General features: G+C 39.0%; 1 protein-coding gene across 2 annotated transcripts; it reads left to right on the forward strand.

The window, feature by feature from the left end:
- Positions 1-497: 497 nt before the first annotated feature.
- Positions 498-18,579, forward strand: LOC112055569 (peroxidase). 2 transcript variants are annotated; one of them, XM_052881559.1, is made up of 13 exons: positions 498-603; positions 3,918-4,075; positions 5,703-5,940; positions 9,547-9,761; positions 10,491-10,661; positions 10,960-11,115; positions 11,742-11,960; positions 12,253-12,450; positions 12,840-12,976; positions 13,390-13,557; positions 14,071-14,309; positions 15,315-15,481; positions 16,481-18,579. In XM_052881559.1, the coding sequence occupies exons 1-13, from the start codon at positions 527-529 to the stop codon at positions 16,729-16,731; spliced, it is 2,394 nt and encodes a 797-aa protein (XP_052737519.1). In that variant the 5' UTR covers positions 498-526; the 3' UTR covers positions 16,732-18,579. The 2 variants fall into 2 exon arrangements, with proteins under 2 accessions (XP_052737519.1, XP_052737516.1); XM_052881556.1 differs by having other exon boundaries at positions 512-603; positions 3,915-4,075.
- Positions 18,580-19,237: the final 658 nt, after the last annotated feature.

The raw sequence follows: 19,237 nt of genomic DNA on the forward strand, positions 1-19,237 counted from the left end.
GAGCGCACTCCGCTGGTGCCTCCCACCTACATGTTCGAGTCCAGCCTGGCGAGGAGCTACCAGAAGCGACTGCGCCACTTCCAGTGCGCCATCTGTGTTATCTTACTGTACGTGAGTGTGTTAGCATGGCTGAAGTAGTTCAGGGCCCACCTACATGTTCGAGTCCAGCCTGGCGAGGAGCTACCAGAAGCGACTGCGCCACTTCCAGTGCGCCATCTGTGTTATCTTACTGTACGTGAGTGTGTTAGCATGGCTGAAGTAGTTCAGGGCCCACCTACATGTTCGAGTCCAGCCTGGCGAGGAGCTACCAGAAGCGACTGCGCCACTTCCAGTGCGCCATCTGTGTTATCTTACTGTACGTGAGTGTGTTAGCATGGCTGAAGTAGTTCAGGGCCCACCTACATGTTCGAGTCCAGCCTGGCGAGGAGCTACCAGAAGCGACTGCGCCACTTCCAGTGCGCCATCTGTGTTATCTTACTGTACGTGAGTGTGTTAGCATGGCTGAAGTAGTTCAGGGCCCACCTACATGTTCGAGTCCAGCCTGGCGAGGAGCTACCAGAAGCGACTGCGCCACTTCCAGTGCGCCATCTGTGTTATCTTACTGTACGTGAGTGTGTTAGCATGGCTGAAGTAGTTCAGGGCCCACCTACATGTTCGAGTCCAGCCTGGCGAGGAGCTACCAGAAGGGACTGCGCTGGAGCGGCGAACGGAGCAGTCGCTTCAGGCGCCAAATCCTAGAGAGCGCCTAAATGATAATCCTACTCAATCGTAGACGGTACTGCCCCTGATTTTCAATTGATCACCCCAGAGTATGGTCGAGATCTTCGCGTTCCATTCTTACTTTACACTCATAATTTGGTATAGGTATCTACCAAATGTTCCTAATAATCTACATATTATTAGGAACAAACAGGAGAGGCGCCATAATTGGATCTCGCTCCATTTTAAAATTTACTTCGGGCCGGCGCTGGTTATTTTACTATACGTGAGTGTGTTAGCATGGCTGAAGTTTCAGAACTCACGACGAGCTCTCTTCCCAACTCTTTCCGTCTGTTATGTAATAAATAAAACATCTGAACAAACCTATGTTCTGATTTTTTTTCTAAATCATCTCAGTATTGGAGTCTTACGAAATAAAATACCTAATTGCATTGCTAGAACCATTTTCATTTTGAATTTTGAATTTAAAGGAACTTGCTTTTGTCGTTCATTTGGTATTATTAACAGACCAGTAATGCAAAATTTACCATAAAAAATTAATACCCACTTTGTTTTTAAATACCAAGTCAGATTTTTTCAAAATGGAAAGGTCAAAGTGTAATTCTAACTCGATTATTTCCTGTAAGCAGTAGGTAGTAGGTATGTAGGTTCTAAACTCTTTAATTATCCTCATCCTGTCTTCTTGATCAATTGATTAAAAGAAAAGTCATATAATTACTATTTTTTATTATAATTTTTTTCAGTGTTAGATAGCCCATTTATCGAGGAAGGCCATAGGCTATATATTATCCCCCTATTCCTACGGGAACGGGAACCACGCGGGCGAAAACGTCTAATCAATAATTTTAATTTTTTTGTCTGTCTGTCCGTATTTTTGTTGACCGGGCATCACGCTGAAACTACTGAATGAATTCAAATGAAACATGGCACGATTGGAGACCATAATACGTAGACGGTTATAATATTCTTTTATCCCGAAAATAAAAACAGAAGGGGGGAATTCTGCTCTTAAAGGGTTAGGGGTTGAAGATAAATCGTTAATTTTTCGAGTTATATTTTTGTAAAAATGATTACTAGGCTATTTGTGATACCTATATAAAACATGTGAAAATACTAATAGGGTTGAAATAGGAGTCAGGGTCCGCCCGTCCATATGGCGAACGGAGCAGTCGCTCCAGGCGCCAAATCCTAGAAAGCGCCTAAATGATAATCCTAGTCAACCGTAAAAGGTACTGCGCCTGATATTCAATTGGTCACCCCAGAGTATGGTCAAGATATTCGCGTTCCATTCTTATTTTACACTCATAATTTGGTATAGGTATATCCATATTACTAAAAGCAAACAGGAGAGGCGCCATAATTGGATCTCGCTCGCTGATAGAAGTTGAAAGTTTACATCGATTTCCACGCGGACGAAGTCGTGGGCGTCTGCTAGTTAGGTTAGGAAATCGCGTACACATAATTAATTTCTGAATTTTGCCAGTGTATCTAATTTATGACTATTTCCGGCACCTGCTTTATGGTAACTTGATACCTAATAGGTGGTTTTATCCCAGTATACAGTTTCTTTTTTGTCACTTATTCTGTTAATATATTTTAAAAGCTTTACGCATAAAACATCATCTGTGATTGAAATGTTAATGTAAAATTAAAAAAAAATGTTAAATTTTGTTACTTTAAATTTAGTTGAGGTTCCCTAAACAAAAATGTGACCCACAATAATTTAATATTTCCATTACTTATTATAAAACGAATTAAAATAAAACATTGCGAACAAAAATAAACCTAAAATTAAAATAAAACATTATGTCAGCACGTGCTAAACAGGCTCTACCGTTGCATGACATTAATTTAAAAAAACATTCCGCTTGTTTTAGATAAATGAATATTTTACTATTCACCAATCTTGCGACAGTAAGGAGTCCCGCACACGGGCCACCGGCCACAACCACAAAACGCTGCTACCGGAATTATTTTCTGTAGTTTTCATACATTTTATATGAACTCGCCGCACACGGTTGACGCTGGTGGCCGCCACACGCTACAATCGTCGCTGCTCGCTTCTTGTGGCCCGCAGCGGCCACTAAACGCAGACACAAATTGCTACCACACGCCACTCGTGCGATTATTATACAGCATGTATGGGTTAAAAAAGTAGCAGCCACCGACCACAAGTGTCAACCACCGGCCACCAGTGGCTGTCGTTTTTTTTTCATGTTGAGTAAGTGCCGATGGCTCCATGTGGGACCACTACGGCGACACCGGGGGGTTTGGGCGATCGCAGAAGTATCGCCTCATGACGTGGCTGTCGCACGCTTCAGCTACTTTTGTGGCCCCTTCTTGCTTCTTGTAGCGGCGTTTGTGGCTGTCGCGTGTGGCCCGTGTACGGCGACACTTAATCTATTAGGCAAGGTTATAAAAATGGCACGTGCCAAATAGATAATAACAATTTTAAGTGATATTCATCATCATCAATTTAGAAAATATAAAATACTAAATTGATCCGAGCTGGGACGATATAGTACCTAGCACCTCCCTTTTGAAAACCACAACTACCAGCGAGGTCGTATTGAATTCTAAATTTATTTTAGGTAGTTGAGAATCAATCTAAATAATATTACAATTATTATTACAGGATTTGATTTTTTGTTTGTTAGTAGATAGTAGTTAGTAGATAGTAGTTAGTAGATAACTGCAAAAGTATTCAAATATTTTTTAGTTTCTTTCGCCATTAGAAAGCTGCATCTTCACTAAGTAACATGGTTTATCCCCGTAATCCCACGGGAACGGATGTTACGCGGCCAAACCACGGGGCGTCTGCTAGAAATTTATAAAGTAAAGTATTAAGCCAAATGCATGCATAACTACCGCCGTATCAGTCGTATCAATAATACGGGCCCCCAGACTACAGGTGCCACTTACGTATAAAAGCAAAATCAATCTCAATTAATGTGGTGTTCCCTAGAAAAAAAACATAAAGTACTGCAGAGTTTTCACTACAGAAATAAAAAAAATCAAAAATCTCTTTTAAGTGAGCATTTGTGTTTCTTTAGTGTGAAATCTTTAACCGTTCATTTAGGCCCACCAACGAATTTTGACATAGAGCCCCTTCCAAGGCACGCTACGCCACTGTTTTGGAGATGTCAAAACAAATACCAGTAGTTCCTCATGATCTCATATCTGTTTTCATCCAGCAGTGTCCTGCTCTCCATATCGCTGCTGATCATGGTCTCGTACAACCTGAGCACCGACCCCGACGACGGCAACGGCACAGCTCCCAGGAACCTCTCACTCCTCAGGTTGGGTGTCGATGATGACCTGCTTCCTCTGCTGAACCAATCTTGGCCATTGGATGGTGAGTTTTCGTTTAAAGGTTTCAAGACCACGTTCATGCGATTTGATATTGAGGAACGTCAATTAATAGTTACTTAGTTTTCCAGCTCCAGGGTTAAGGGGCCGACTCATAACCAAGTGGTCATGGGTTCGATCCCAACAGTCCCGACAGTCGAAAGCACACTCTGGACAGTATTTCCTACTTAATAGAGGGGAAAGGAAATATTGATCACATTTCACTTTCATTTCACAATCAAAAGATTTGGCAAATATTCTTGAAAAATATTTATAACTTTTTGAATCATAAGTCTAAATATTATTAATTGATTGATTTCCATGATAAGAATACCGATTACTGTCTTGATTCTGTTATTATCAAAACTCGTTGGCACAGACTCATAAAAAATATACTTGGTCATCTGAACATTCTGGCCCTTTGTAACCTCTTACCCCCCTTAAGCCACCATGGCACAAACTGCATAGCTTACTTACGAGTAGCTTTTGTAGGAGAATGGGCTGTCATACTTTCAGCTTTTAAAGTAATTATAACTAAGTAATTATAACTATTATTTATAAGTAATTATAAGAAAGGTCTGGTCTTTACAGGCTCTCAAATTATCAATTATGTTCCTGTAGCCAAGTGGTATGTCGATTCTCTTTCTACGATCGCAAACGCTTCGAAAACTAGAAAAATGTATGGGAATGACATTTGCTATCGGCAGGTCACGTGATCAAGATCTGTCATTCCCATACATTTTTTTAGTTTTCGAAGCGTTAGCGATCGTAGAAAGAGAATCGACGTGCCAGTTGGCTACAGGGGCTGATACTGTACCAGATTCAGCATTCCCACGGTACAATAATACGTAGTTATGTAATGTACAAAGTCGAACGCAAAAACTTATGCAAAACAAACTTGTATGGAATATTTCGTTCTATTTTTGTGTCAGGAATAAATAAATAATTCAATTAGGTATTTATTATGCTAAAATAAACTTCGTCTTAGAAATTTTTATCATCCATCTTAATTGAGGGATTGGCAAACATCGTTTCTCAATTATTTGTATGTTGTAGTAATAATAATTTAATTAATACACACAACGCACCATTTCATTGGAAATAATATATGAAAGTCAAGAGCAAAACATAAGGATACCATTCTTCTTAAGCCAATTTAGATATTTATAAATTCACAGGTATGCAGGTGCATACCTGTGAATTTTCTTTCACTTTTGAGACACGTGATAATTGTTGTAATCTATACTTATAATGAATCTGTAGAGAGATCTATTTTCTACATGAAATATATTTCCAAAATAACTATCAGGGGGTGATTAGTGATCGATACTGATACCAAAAATGCAATCAGTAAAATTTCTGTCTGTCTGTATGTTCGTTATAGAAACATAAACTACTCGAAGAATTTTACCGAAACTTGGTACAATTATTCTTCATACTCCTGGGCAGGTTATAGTATACTTTTCATCACGCTACGATCAATAGGAGCAGAACAGTGAAGAGAAATATTGGGAAAACGGGAGAAGTTACTTCATTTTTACAGCGATACTACTGTAAGGGCTGTATTGAAGAGGTCTATGGGCGGACGAAGTCGCGGGTATCTGCTAGTTCCTAATAATTTCCCTTTATTGCAGGCGAAATGTCCCCAACATGGACAGTTCCGAATCTGACATCACAAGCTGTAGCGGCGGCGGTGGTACGAGGCAAGGACGCACTCAAGAGGAGGAGGCTGATGGAACGCAACCTGGTGCCGCTGGCGACTGACTCACCAGCCTCCAGAGCTCAGAGGGCTGCTGCAACGTCTTCCAGTGTGAAGCCTTTGGCTGAAACGGCTTTCGCTGCTGAAGAAGCTACCAGAGCTTTGTTGAATGGGTAAGTTGAATAAGTTAAACGCTATATTTGACCGACTTCCGTCCGATTTGAAAAATTCTTTCAGTGTTAGATAGCCCATTTATCGAGGAAGGCTATATATTATCCCTGTATTCCTACGGGAACAGGAACAACGCGGGTGAAACCGCGCGGCGTCAGCTAGTGAATAATAAAGGTGAAAATTATTTGTTCCTAAATACCCCGAGCACCTAGTTAGCTAGTAAATAGTAATAGTAGATTATTCAAATTTTCAAAATGATATCAAGAATCATTAGCCGATAAGCCGCTTACCTTAAACAGCTTTTTAAAAACAAACAATTTCTTTAAAGGTACCGATGTCTTACAGAGGTTCTTTTCACCTATTTTTAGAATCCGAAAGAGTTTTTGCGTACAGAATTTTATTGCATAACTTGTTAAAAGTTCTACTTTTAGCACCGGTTTTGAACGGGCCCATTGCAGGCTATTTTTAAACCAAAAGTTATTTTTGGATACCCTATCGAGGTCACCATACAAGTTTACTTACCTTACTGTATTATCAATGACGTTGTTTCATAATTTTTGAAGGTCGAAAGGTACAACTTTCGTTATATTTTAGTAACCATTCTTCTTCTTAGAGCCATAGAAGCTAGCGGTTACTCTGAGGAAGATCATTATTATGAATAAAAAAATTTTTTTCATTTAGCGACTCCAAAAAATACCGACGGATTCAAGGAACGTAATCCAGATTCGACAAAAAATCCTTTGACGTAGCTTGAACTGTATGTCGCGGATATTAGCTTTACTGAAAGCTTTACTTTACTTTAGAAAAACTGTTTTTAGTAAAATGTCCAAAGTACTATGCGATCCCAAAATTTCATTTCCGACAAGATATCGCATTTTAAAATGTTACGTTTGGTCCACTCTTTTATATGGCTGTGAAACGTGGGTCCTGAAAAAGGACTGTTGTCGACGTTTGCAAGCATTTGAGATGTGGGGATTAAGGAAAATGATGAAAATCTCTTGGAATCACTTTGTCTCAAATGCTCAAATGGAGAGAGCAAACTGCAAACGCGAGCTTATGACAACTATAATGAGGCGGAAGGTTGCATTTTTCGGACATCTGCAAAGAGGACCCCTCTACGAGTTTCCTAGGTTGATCCTAGAAGGCAAGATAGTCGGGAAAAGGGCACAAGGACGGCAGAGACGTAAATGGGTGGACGATATTAAGGAGTGGACCAAGAGTAATTACAGCCAGCTGAAAATTATATCAAGTGATCGGAAAAGTTTTCTCCATCTGACCGCCAAACTTCAGTTTGAAGAGGGCACCTGATGATGATGATGATTAGCTTTACTACCATTTATTCTCTATTCATTTAATAATGTATTATGAAATAACAAACTGGATATAGGAAGGTAATCAATAATGTTTGTATATATATATTATGAATATGTTCAGATCTTAGCCGCAGTAATTAATATCTTCTAGTAAAAGCTCCTTCAGACTGAAAATTTAGCGCAGCGATTCGCAACCACGATAGTTCGACTTTTCACGTCTTGAAAACATAAATTAGATTTTTTAAATACTCATAATATAAAGGAAATTTTTCTGAGGTAGCCCTTAATTATTACCTTTATTATTATTAGGTATAATTCATACTTGCTTCATCTACAAAGTTTTTAATCGACTTGTATCCCTTTATAATTTTTATTATTAGTTTATTCATTAGGTTGTCTGGAAGAGATCGCTTGTTAGCATTCACCTGTAGGACATTTTGTGAATTCTTTGTAACCAATTATATTGTATGTCCTTTGTGACTTTGTGTGTGTGATTGACTTGTTTGTGCTCCTTTACCATGACTTTTAAAGCTTAAAAGAATGTCCGTTGCTTATAGAGACAAAAATAGTACAACGTAATGACCTCTATTATTCTCTAAGCACCACATTATACAATATAAAAGACCGCGCGGCCGCGTTGGCGGTGTGACGAGCACTTAACCGCGAAACTCTATCCGCCCCAGTTTGGCTTCACCTCGCCGCCGGCTGATATCCTACACCTATAATAGACTTAACCACTAATTCCGAAATAACAACACATAGGTATTATAATAATATAGTATATTGATTACACAAACTTTAAGACTTGCAAAGAATTGTTTCATCTTCGAGTATTTTTGTGTGAGAGCTATGTTGTCGATGAATTTTGTCTTCTCTGTCATAGTTTGTAGAATGAGTATGACAAAATTAGGTCGAGCGAGCTATGCTTGGAGTTTTTCTGCATGTTTAAATCAAAAATGAGGGGTTCAGCGTGTCGCGAAGCTCAAGTGGCATGGGGAGGCCACATCGTTTGAAGAGCCGATGGATGTTGGGGTCCCAAGGTGCTGGAATAGCGACCCCGCATCGAAAAGCGCAGTGTTGGTCGACCCGCTTGATATCCTCGGGGGTGGACTCCCCACTAGGTGGACCGAGGGGGAAAGGACTGCGTGCGAGCGCCTCCCGGCCCTCGCGGACCATTGGAAATGCTACGAACAAATTTGCCAAGCTATAGTCATAAGTTTTGTAATTTCCGGGTCAGCCTTCAACTATTTTTTTATAAGCTTATTTCAAGCAGCATTGCTCTGATTCGGTTTGAAGAAATTTTTCCCCACCTTTAAACAAAACGGACTCTATCGAATCTTAGACGTGCAGACCTAGTATGTATAGTTAAGAGATACCTGACTGAAGCTGAACAATGTCAAAGTTCCAAGAACCTCTTAAAGAAATTTAATGAGGTCCGAAAATTATGCGAGGGATTAAAAATTAAAATTTATGCTTGAGAATACCAATAAAAACTCACCGAATTGAAATTGTCTGTCTTTTTCGATGTCTGTTAAGGACTCTATTACTTATACATTCAGAGTACCTACCTACCACTTAATTTTCAAAAAGTTGTTTTTAGAGAGGCCCGCGGAAATGATTTTTTTTAAGCCTGTCCATAAAAAACCACTAACGACTTGTGTACATGGAAATTTAGATGTTTTATTTTATTCAAAAAAGTAATTAAGTACTTATGTAGATCACCTACTAATAAAAAATCCATTAGGCCTGTTAAGTATTTCTGAATTTGAATAAATAAATCCGAGTTCTATGATCTCTATAATGATGAAATGTTATTTGATTGAAATTAGTTCCTAGGAAAAACAAGCTAAGGCATTTGTGATAAAGCTGGTAGATAGGTACTCTAGCTTTTGACCATACTCGTAGAGTCAAACATCACCCGCCAACTCGTAGTGACCATTATTTTCAAAAATTTAATATTTCTGAGGTTTTCCGGAAATCTTTAAGTAGAAAGCTAATTTCAATATTTTTTTCAAATTTTCAGATACAGTAGTTTCGGAAAAAGAGGGCATGGTGAATTGTCGCCTATTTGTTAAATAACTTGAAAGTTTAATTGATGATGGTGATGATGATGATGATGATAATGACTAATTAATAAATAAAGGCAATTTTTATTTATTATTGAGAATATCTTGGAAAAAAGCCCACCTCGAACCCAGAACCTCGTAATCAAAAGCCTGGCTAACCACGAGGCAGTTCAATTTGTCTTTAGAGTTTGTAATACATGTTTGCCTTAACATTGTTCTCTTGTTACAGAACCGATCTCACCAAGTCTAATGCTGGAATAGGATTAGGTCCATCAACGAACAGTTCGTTCTCCGAGCCTGCCTACTGCCGCCCGCCCGTCTCTCCCTGCACGCTCTCCAGATACAGAAGTCAAGATGGTTCCTGCAATAACCTGGAGCATCCCATCACCTGGGGCGTCGCTAGCACGCCCTTCAGACGAGCGCTGCCGGCAGTGTACGGAGACGGTACGAGTATCTTCTTAAATTGCCTTTACCATAAGCTCTTAAATCCGAAGCGATTCAGTAATGTTCCGATATTCTGGTTTAAGAACTTGTGATAAGGCCCCTGATTGGAAAATTTAAGAGATCTTGAATAAACCTTCAATATATTGCATATTCTGTACATCAAAGAGTTCAACGAATTTGCTACCAAGTTTTCTTTGTCAGTATACTGATTTCCAGGTTAGGACTTGGATACGAGAGACTCTACTTATTAAAACTGCTCGTAGATTCCTTGTATAAAGTTTATAGCAATCACTAAGTTTTACATTTTAGAGGCAAATAAATTCGCAGTAATGCGGGGCGCATATCATGGAAATAGACCTGTTAATCTGTTTTCAACTGCTGACCGAGAAAGAAAACAATAAAGAACATAAGCTATTTTATCCTTATAACTATTCCAAGCATGCCAACGTGGAATAGTGGCAAGAATGCTTGGCTACATTTCCGCACTGGACAGCCAGGCTGATCCTTTGCGCAAAAAAATAGCCAGCTCTTCTGTCACCAGTTAAGGCAACTATCCGCGGTGTAATGGTTCGAAGAAATACTACTGACCTATTTATACAAGTATCTCTAAACTTGTCTGATACAAGACGACAAACGAACGAATATACGGAAAATAGAGCAAAGCCAATAGAGTTTGAGGTAGCGCTTGATAAGTATGAAATTGAATTCCCTAAAATGCCAACACTCCAGGCATCAGCTCGCCTCGGGAGGGTGTGGATGGAGCCAGCTTACCTAGTGCTCGTGACGTCAGCGTCACCGTCCACCGACCGAGCTACGCGCACGACACGCAGTTCACTGTCATGCTGGCGGTGTGGGGGCAGTTCATCGACCACGACATCACTGCCACTGCGTTGAGCAAAGGTAGGACATGGTAATAAGTTCTGCTTGTCTATTGTCTTGTATAACCAGTAAATACTGAGTAATCCACGACGTAATCCTCGTGGATAAAGATTTTCTTTTTTAAATCCTGGAACTCATTGATTTTTAGATTTTAAAAGTTCTATGTGTCACTCCAGCATGCAATGTTCTGTGCCACATGACAAGATCAGTTCAGTCACTAAAAGAATGGACAACAGTCTGTCTTGGATCATCACAAATAAGTTATACCGCAAAACAAGGTTACTATTCCACTTTTTTAATACTTCCCAATTTTCACCAGGTGAGAACAGCAGCTCAATATCCTGCTGCAACTCTAACACCACGCATCCAGAATGCTTCCCCGTGCGGCTTGATAAAGAGGATCCATTCTACCAGGACTACAACCTCACCTGCATGGAGTTTGTGCGTTCCGCTCCGGCGCCTACCTGCCATTTTGGTGAGTGCAACCCATAATTCATCATGATTTCATAATGTCTTCGATCACAGTTCGATAACTCATAAGCCGTAGTAGATTTTCAGTCAACTGTCTTTACTTTAAGCAAAACTTTCTAATAATGCTAAGCTACACTTTTGCTGAATTATCTTTATATCTTAACTTTACTTATTTCGTCTCCTTTAGGTAGGTAAGACCTTCCACACTATACTGAGTTGTATTTATAGCGCAATCCAGGACAAATAGACAGTTTTTATCTTGACTTCTATGGACCGCTTCCAAGTAGACCGCTCACCAAGTCTTCGGTATCTCCTCTGGACTAGAAGAAAAGGACTAACCCTAAATATTTAGCTATTACCTGAATATATTGTACTTTGGTACTTTACGAGTACATGAGTCACCTACGGTCATCAAGTCACGTTGAGATAGAGTAACCATCGCAGAATTCACAATGTAAGATTTCATTGGTAGGTTTAAATGTGACTATGGGACGTACCTAGTTAGCAAATACGAGTATCCCCTGCAAGTTGTCTAATTAACTGCAATCCTAATGCTCAAATAGTTGCAAGAATCTCCATTACATTCACAACTTGAAGGTCTGTTTGAATAATTTCGCGTTCTTTTTTCAGGACCTCGTGAACAACTTAATCAAGCAACGGCCTTCCTCGACGCTTCAGCAGTGTACAGCTTCTCGGAGATCAAGTCGTACCAGCTGCGTGAGGGTATAGATGGACAGCTTCGGATGCTGAAGCTCGGACCCTGGGAGCTGCTGCCTCCGTCCACTGACCCCAACGACGGCTGCAACACTGTTGAGATGAATGCTAAAGGACGATACTGTTTTGAATCTGGTAGGTTATTCTGTATGTAAGCTTTTTGATGATGATGGGTATATTTTGATGGGAACATTTAAAAATAGACCAGGTTTCTAATTTCAAACAAACGTATCTGATTAGAATCCACCTTATTTAGAGAAATCTACCCTGATAACAGTCAGATCGGATTGTTATTATGGATTTATTGAAAACCGCACGATATATTTAATTTTAAGAAGTTTTTGATGAGGTTAACGATGTTATTTTGGTTGCTGATCAATTTCATAGGTATTTCTAAATAATATTTTTCGATGATATTTCTCTATAGGTGATGATAGAGCTAACGAGAACCTCCACCTTACCACGATACATCTGATCTGGGCGCGCCAGCACAACAGAGTGGCGGCCATCATGAAGAAGCACAACCCGGCCTGGGACGACGAGACCGTGTTCCAGGAGGCGAGGAGAATAGTTGGGGCACAGATGCAGCATATCACTTACGCGGAATTTCTGCCTGCCATACTTGGTAAGCGCATATTCTGTCAATCTTAGTACCTCCATGGTTATTTTTCTCACCAAAAAATAACGAGACATGTGCCAGCCCGAAGTTTGGTTGCCAGTGTAATTGCAGGTACATGAGATTTAAGACCTAGGCCCGATTTTCGAATGTTTTTCCGCGGTAAAAATACTGTTTATGGCATTTACTAAAATAGCTCTATGTTCTGAAATAAATAAATGGTCGACCGATTGAGGAATGAGGACATAAACTGTGTTGTCGGGAGCCGCTAGATGTTCGCGGCTCGAGACCGTGGTATTTGGAAATCCATACAAGAAGCTTCCATCGGTTGATAATGATGATGAGATAAACATCAAAGAACTAGGTATACACATAGTTTAATTGAATATTGTCACCAGGTCAAGATGTGATGTGGGCGCTCAACCTCACTCTGGCGGAGTACGGGCACGCGGACGTGTACGACCCCTCGGTGGACCCCTCCATTGCCAACCACTTCTCCGCCGCCGCCTTTAGATTCGCTCACACCCTCCTACCGGTAATTATCTTTTTCATAAAAAGAAAGGACTTACCTTTTACATCTACTGCTGCTTAGGACCGAAACAGTTTTTTGCAGACGGATCTATCCTAGACTGCATTCTTTGGAATTGAACACAATATTCCAGCAAGAGACTTATGAGGATTTCTGAAATATAGGAATTGTCATTTATTGCAATAGTTCTAAGGACATTGGTAGAGGCTTAGAAGATGTCAATAGATCCTTTATGCCGCTCTTCAAACCAACATTCTATCGAACATGGTCACCCTTTTTTTTAAATAAATTCTAAACAATCTAAGCTCCTAGGAGAGAGGAGTCCTATGAGGAAGTCTGAGTCTATAGTGGGCTGTTAAAATAGGTTCATACTGATTATGAAATTATTCTAATAGTATTCTCCCACTTTCCACTTCCAGGGCCTCATCCACAACGTGGACTCTAGCACCGGCACCATCAGCTACACGCACCTGCATGAGATGCTCTTCAACCCGTACGCTCTGTACACGGAGAAGGGTCCCAAGTACGCGATGCGGTCGGCTATGAACACGCCGGTGCACGCCGTCGACCCGCACATCACTTCAGAGGTCAGTTTCACGTAAAAGGATTCTGGTACACAAGAAAGAGGTCAGTTACTTCAAGAAATAAGTCAGTTAATTCAAGAAAGAGATGACTTATTTCAGGAAAGAGGCCAGGTAGTTCAAGAAAGATCTCAGTTATTTTAGGAATGGTATCAGCTATTTCAGATAGAAGTTAGTTAGTTATGGAATAGTTGTTTTCTTGTTAGCCAATAAACCATGATATTTTGGGTCGGGATATTAAAATTATTGGGATTGATTGATTGAAAGTTTTCAATAAATCTATAAATAGGTAGCTCTGAGTTAGTAAGTCTGTAGTGCTGTCATTACAAAACTGTGTCTTCAAGGGCTTTAACTTTGTCAGATCAGATCAATTATTATCACCCTGAGACAGCCAACCTGCATTGGAAAATTGGCTTAGGTATCAAATCCTCTTCTCTTAATAGTCGATTGTGCTGCCACTCGCATCTCTGCCGCTCCCATCACCATCATCCACTGAAATTCTTCGTCAAATTGTTACAGCTAAGCGAGCATCTGTTCGAGAGATCTCCCGCCAACGCGTCGTCAGTGACTCCCTCCCCTCACCCCCTGCCGTGCGGCCTGGACCTGGTCTCGCTCAACATCCAGCGCGGCCGCGACCACGGGCTGCCCGCCTACCCTGCGTGGCGCGAGCACTGCGGGCTCTTCCGACCAACCAACTTTACTGATCTCAAGAAGATTTTCGACCCACAGTCGTTCAACAGGATTTGTAAGATCTACAAGTGAGTGAAATTAAAAAACAAACCAATGTTTTCTGACAAGGAACTATCAGCCAAAGTTAAAAATACGAATTGAGATTGAATCCTGAATTTTCTTCAAAGTGAAGTGGACTTTTCTTGGTGATAGAGTAAAGTGACTTTCTTCAAAATGCTATCCGGGACACGGGGGTGTAAGGTGTAAGGCCATTAACTTTATGCTAAATTAGCCAATTTCTGGCTGAGAATTTCTATTGAAATTCCTTAGATACTAGAAAGAACTAAAGAAAGTAAAGCATTACACAGCTCAACCCAGGACTCGAACGAGGCAGTTATTAAAGGACAATGTGATAGACTGCCTTGGTCCAGGTCCTTGTTTAGCCTATGTCGTTTTGGATCACAAGGTCCTGACTTAGAATCCTGGAAAGTTATGGAATACTTACTGAAATTTTCTTTCTTCTGAGAAATTTTTACTAAATTCTCAGCTTACAGTTGGATGTGTCTTGCCTCGGAGAGAACGTTAAGCCATCGATCCCGCTCATAATTATCAACATCTGATAGTGACTGTTAATTTAACATTATCACGTTCTTTATTTATTTTTAATTCTTTAGAAGTTAGCCCTTGACTACAATTTCACCTGATGGTAAGTGATGATGCAATCTAAGATGAAGCGGGCTAACTGCTTAGGGGGAGGATGAAAATCAAAACCCCTTTCGGTTTCTATACGACATAGTACCGGAACGCTAAATCGCTAATTGTCTTTGCTGGTAGGTTAAGCGGTCAGCCAGACCTGGACCAATTAAAAAAACCTCAATTGTCCCAGCCGGGGACCGAACCCAGGACCTCCGTCTTGGAAATCCACCGCGTATACTACTGCACTACAGAGGCCGTCAAAACCTTTATCCCACCAACCCGCATTAGAGCAACATGGTGGATCTAAGATCTTTATCCTCTCGTATAAGCCCTAGCCGTTAAAGTAGGCTGACAAAGATGAATGGGGTCTGATGATGATGATAATGATGATCTTCCAGGAGTGTGGACGACATCGACCTGTACAGCGGCGCGCTGGCGGAGGAGCCGCGCGGGCGCCTGCTGGGGCCCACGCTCACGTGCCTCGTGGCCGACCAGTTCCTGCGCCTGAAGGTCGGCGACCGCTTCTGGTACGAGACGAGCGACGAGATCATCGGCTTCTCTGTAGGTAAGATCATCATCATCATCATTATCAACCCACATTCGGCTCACTGCTGAGCTCGAGTCTCCTCGCAGAATGAGAGGGATTAGGCCAATAGTCCACCACGCTGGCCAATGCGGATTGGCAGACTTCACACACGCAGGGAAATAAGAAAATTCTCTGGTATGCAGGTTTCCTCACGATGTTTTTCCTTCACCGTTTGAGACACGTCATATTTAATTTCTTAAAATGCACACAACTGAAAAGTTGGAGGTGCATGCCCCGGGCCGGATTCGAACCCACACCCTTCGGAATCGGAGGCAGAGGTCCTATCCACTCAGCTATCACAGGTAAGAGAATTATGACAGCTCATTTATTGAACTGTTCGTATGCGAGGGTAAGCCGCTTCGGAACGTAACGCGTTACGGCGCCACTCTGCCGGACTTCCCTTTCGCTCACGCCATTCTATCGAGCGTCCCGTGATACGCTGGATCACAAAATACAAAATATGTATCAGATCTGGACTGGCGTGCACAAGGTTTTTAATTAGAGTAAGCACTTTGTAGAGGTCCTGAGGGTATGCAGTGCATTCTTACATCTATAAGGTGCTCTGCATACTTGTACGCCATAGGATCTGGGGATTATAGATTCATTAACTACGCGTTGGATCATTATTTATCGTACCTACTAATTTCTAGTAAATGGTAGAAAATGGCGTTATTTAGTCAAATAAAAATAAGCTTCAATAAATGTATCAAAATCTAAGATTCATTCCCGCTTATTACATTATTTTTATTTATTAAATCATATTGTCGTACCTTTCTCCAGACTCATACTCTCATATCATTCGCATATTTGGAGTAGAAAGGGGAATATTGGATATTTTATAAAACAGCTATAATTCATATATTGTGTTATAATTTTTTTTTTAATTTTTTTATTTGATAAAACTCAGTACATAAATTGCAATGACGTCCTGGCCCTTAAACTAGGTAAGCCCGTAATAATGAAATCTTATTATTTCAGAGCAATTGATAGAGATACGCAAAACAACATTAGCTGGTGTGATTTGCGCAAACGAAGAACTACTTGACCAGGCACAACCCAGGGTCATGGAAGCTCTAAGCGCCACCAACCCTCTGGTAGACTGCAAGGAACTGCCGCAGCCTGACTTCAAGCCCTGGAAGATCCCTGGACCGCCAACTCCGGCGCCTCCGCCACGAAAACCCGCACCCAAAAAGCCCTGGATCAAAATGTCTAAATCTGGACATAATTGAAGAAATAAGTAGATATAATCGTTATGATTTTATTTGAAATTTACTATACGGTGTACCTTATTAAAACTCTGAAGGCAAGAATTTATAACTTTAGAGTTATGGAACTTTTTTTGATTTCTATTTATTTAACTTTAGGTAAATAATTATCTCCTACATTTTAAATTATTTTTTAACGTCCTTACAATCAAACCCTTAAATAATAAGTAAATATTACCTACCCACTTTGTAAAAAATCCTTGCCAAAAGTAAAAAATTAATAAATAGGTAGAGACGTGAAAATGTTATGCAATTTAAATTATTATAATATTGATATTATTTTATATTAATTTCTTTTACTACTACTCTATTTTAAAGACAGCTCTTCTTACACGTAGACAGGATAATTTATATAAACAGTTACAATACGCTTAAAAAATATAAATAATACTTATTAAGATATAACGCATTTAAATATTATGTTGACACATAATATTATAATAGGGAATTAAATGCAATAATATACTTAATAATTACCTAAATATTTTACAAGATTCTAACGAAGACCTTAGAATTTTAGAGAATTTAACTTAACCTTTACGTTGTAAGCAATGTATGTAATTAATTAAATATAAAAATATATAGTTAAGAAATAATTAGATTTAAGATTTTTAATGTTCGAGTAAAATGAAGGACTTCTTTCATACAATATGTTAATACAATAATCCTAATATATTTGCCTAAGAGATTTTTACCATAGTAATATGTAGTATAAATAGATAGTTATGTAATTAATACAATATACATACTTATCTGTGAATCACTACTGTGCCAAAATCACGAAGTATAAAATTATGACTTCAAAATGATAAGTAAAAAGTAAAAGTAGTATTTCTTTTATCCAAAACACTGTGTGGTATGGTCTATTCACTTACTTTTGTAAATAATATTTGATTTTCCGTTTTTTTTTTTTTTATTTTTTTATTGAGAAAGAATACAATAGGGAACTTAAGCTAACTTATCCTAATAACTATACAAATCATGCCCACGTGGAATGGTGGCAAGAATACTGGCTGCATTTCCGCGCTGGACAGCCAGGCTGATCCTTTGCGCAAAAAATGAGCCAGCCCTTCTGTCACCAGTCGAGGCAACAAGCCGCGGTGAAATAGTACGGAAAAATTTTTTGGCACTGCGACTCCATGGCCCAAGGGTCTCCACGGCAAAAGGTACAAATATGTAACTCTCTGTCAGAGAGGCATACTTGAGCCACTTACCGGTTTCAGCTTTTTCTGCTGCTATTTTCCGTTGAAAACATAACTTATGTGTAAGTATTACTATTTTATTTTTGTAAAATGAAGACATTTCACCTGTTTTATTATATTAAAGTTTTTCATACAATGTCTGTTAATCAGAACTATATATATTATTATTTATTTATTAATATCAATGTTGTAATTCTGCCATAGAAATTAACCAATTAAGAGTTGCCTTTGATCGACGAGTAATTCATATTCCTTGCTATATAAAACAACTTAAATCAGCGAACTTGCTATTATGTACCTAAGATTTTTTTTACTTTCATAGTATATTAATATTATGTACTTTGTTTTCAAAGGTGCAAATTATATTATTGATTAAAATATTTGAAATAGATTAAGTATATTTCAACAAATTTCCAATAACATGTTCGCTTCGCCCACCTTCACCCTATAATTTGTAGACATATTATTTGTATATTTATGAAACATTTTTGTATACTAAGTAATGAAAATGTAGCGTAATATTTATATTTCACCTCAAATTAATGTATATGTTATAAGTAATTTATTGTGAAGTTCTCATCATTAATTACATTGATTTTTGAATTTTCTATCATTCCTCGTTTTATTTTTGAAACAAAGCCTATCTTGGAATAATCGTTATAACATATTTATTGATTCTAATGTAGTATTATAAAAATATATACCTACTCTTTCTATAAGGGGAATATACCAAATCGATTATTCATTAGGCGTATAATCTGATGAACTTGATTCTAGCTTTCCGGAAGAACATCTTGGTATCTTAAAAAGACAAAAATAATCAAATTAAAAAATTGGGCGATAGAGGAAAAAAGGCTTTGATTATTTTCCGGTTGTTGTAAAAACTTAACGAATTTTGTAAATTCTTCTTATTCTACTTCCTATAGATTTTAAAAAAGGGCTTTATTATAGTAAATTCAATTTAATCCATTTAATAAAGTCCTCCTTTTCAAACCGAATGCAAAAAAGGAGGAGGTTTACAATTTAATTACAGTTGTCACTATTTTCTATGTATTAACCAACAGTAGAGTGTGAGAAACGCATGAAGCAGACAGAGGGCCTAGTGGCAGTTTGATACTGTTACCGTCACGTAACGTAAACGCGAATTTCTAAGGAATTAAAACAGCGCCATCTAGTGGCACTACTGCACAACTGTTTCAATCTATATCTATACTAATATTATAAAGAGGTAAAGTTTGTAAGTTTGTAAGTTTGTCACATTTTTTAAA

This window comes from Bicyclus anynana, chromosome 1 (genome assembly GCF_947172395.1).
Source record: "Bicyclus anynana chromosome 1, ilBicAnyn1.1, whole genome shotgun sequence".
Taxonomy (NCBI): Eukaryota; Metazoa; Arthropoda; class Insecta; order Lepidoptera; family Nymphalidae; genus Bicyclus; species Bicyclus anynana.

What these genes read in the sequence shown, in the direction of transcription:
- LOC112055569 (XM_052881556.1), top strand. Translation starts at nt 527, where the DNA reads ATGTTCGAGTCCAGCCTGGCGAGGAGCTACCAGAAGCGACTGCGCCAC. An exon ending in CCAATCTTGGCCATTGGATG is followed by an intron (nt 4,076 to 5,702) that starts GTGAGTTTTCGT and finishes CCTTTATTGCAG; the next exon opens with GCGAAATGTCCCCAACATGG. An exon ending in GCCGGCAGTGTACGGAGACG is followed by an intron (nt 9,762 to 10,490) that starts GTACGAGTATCT and finishes CCAACACTCCAG; the next exon opens with GCATCAGCTCGCCTCGGGAG.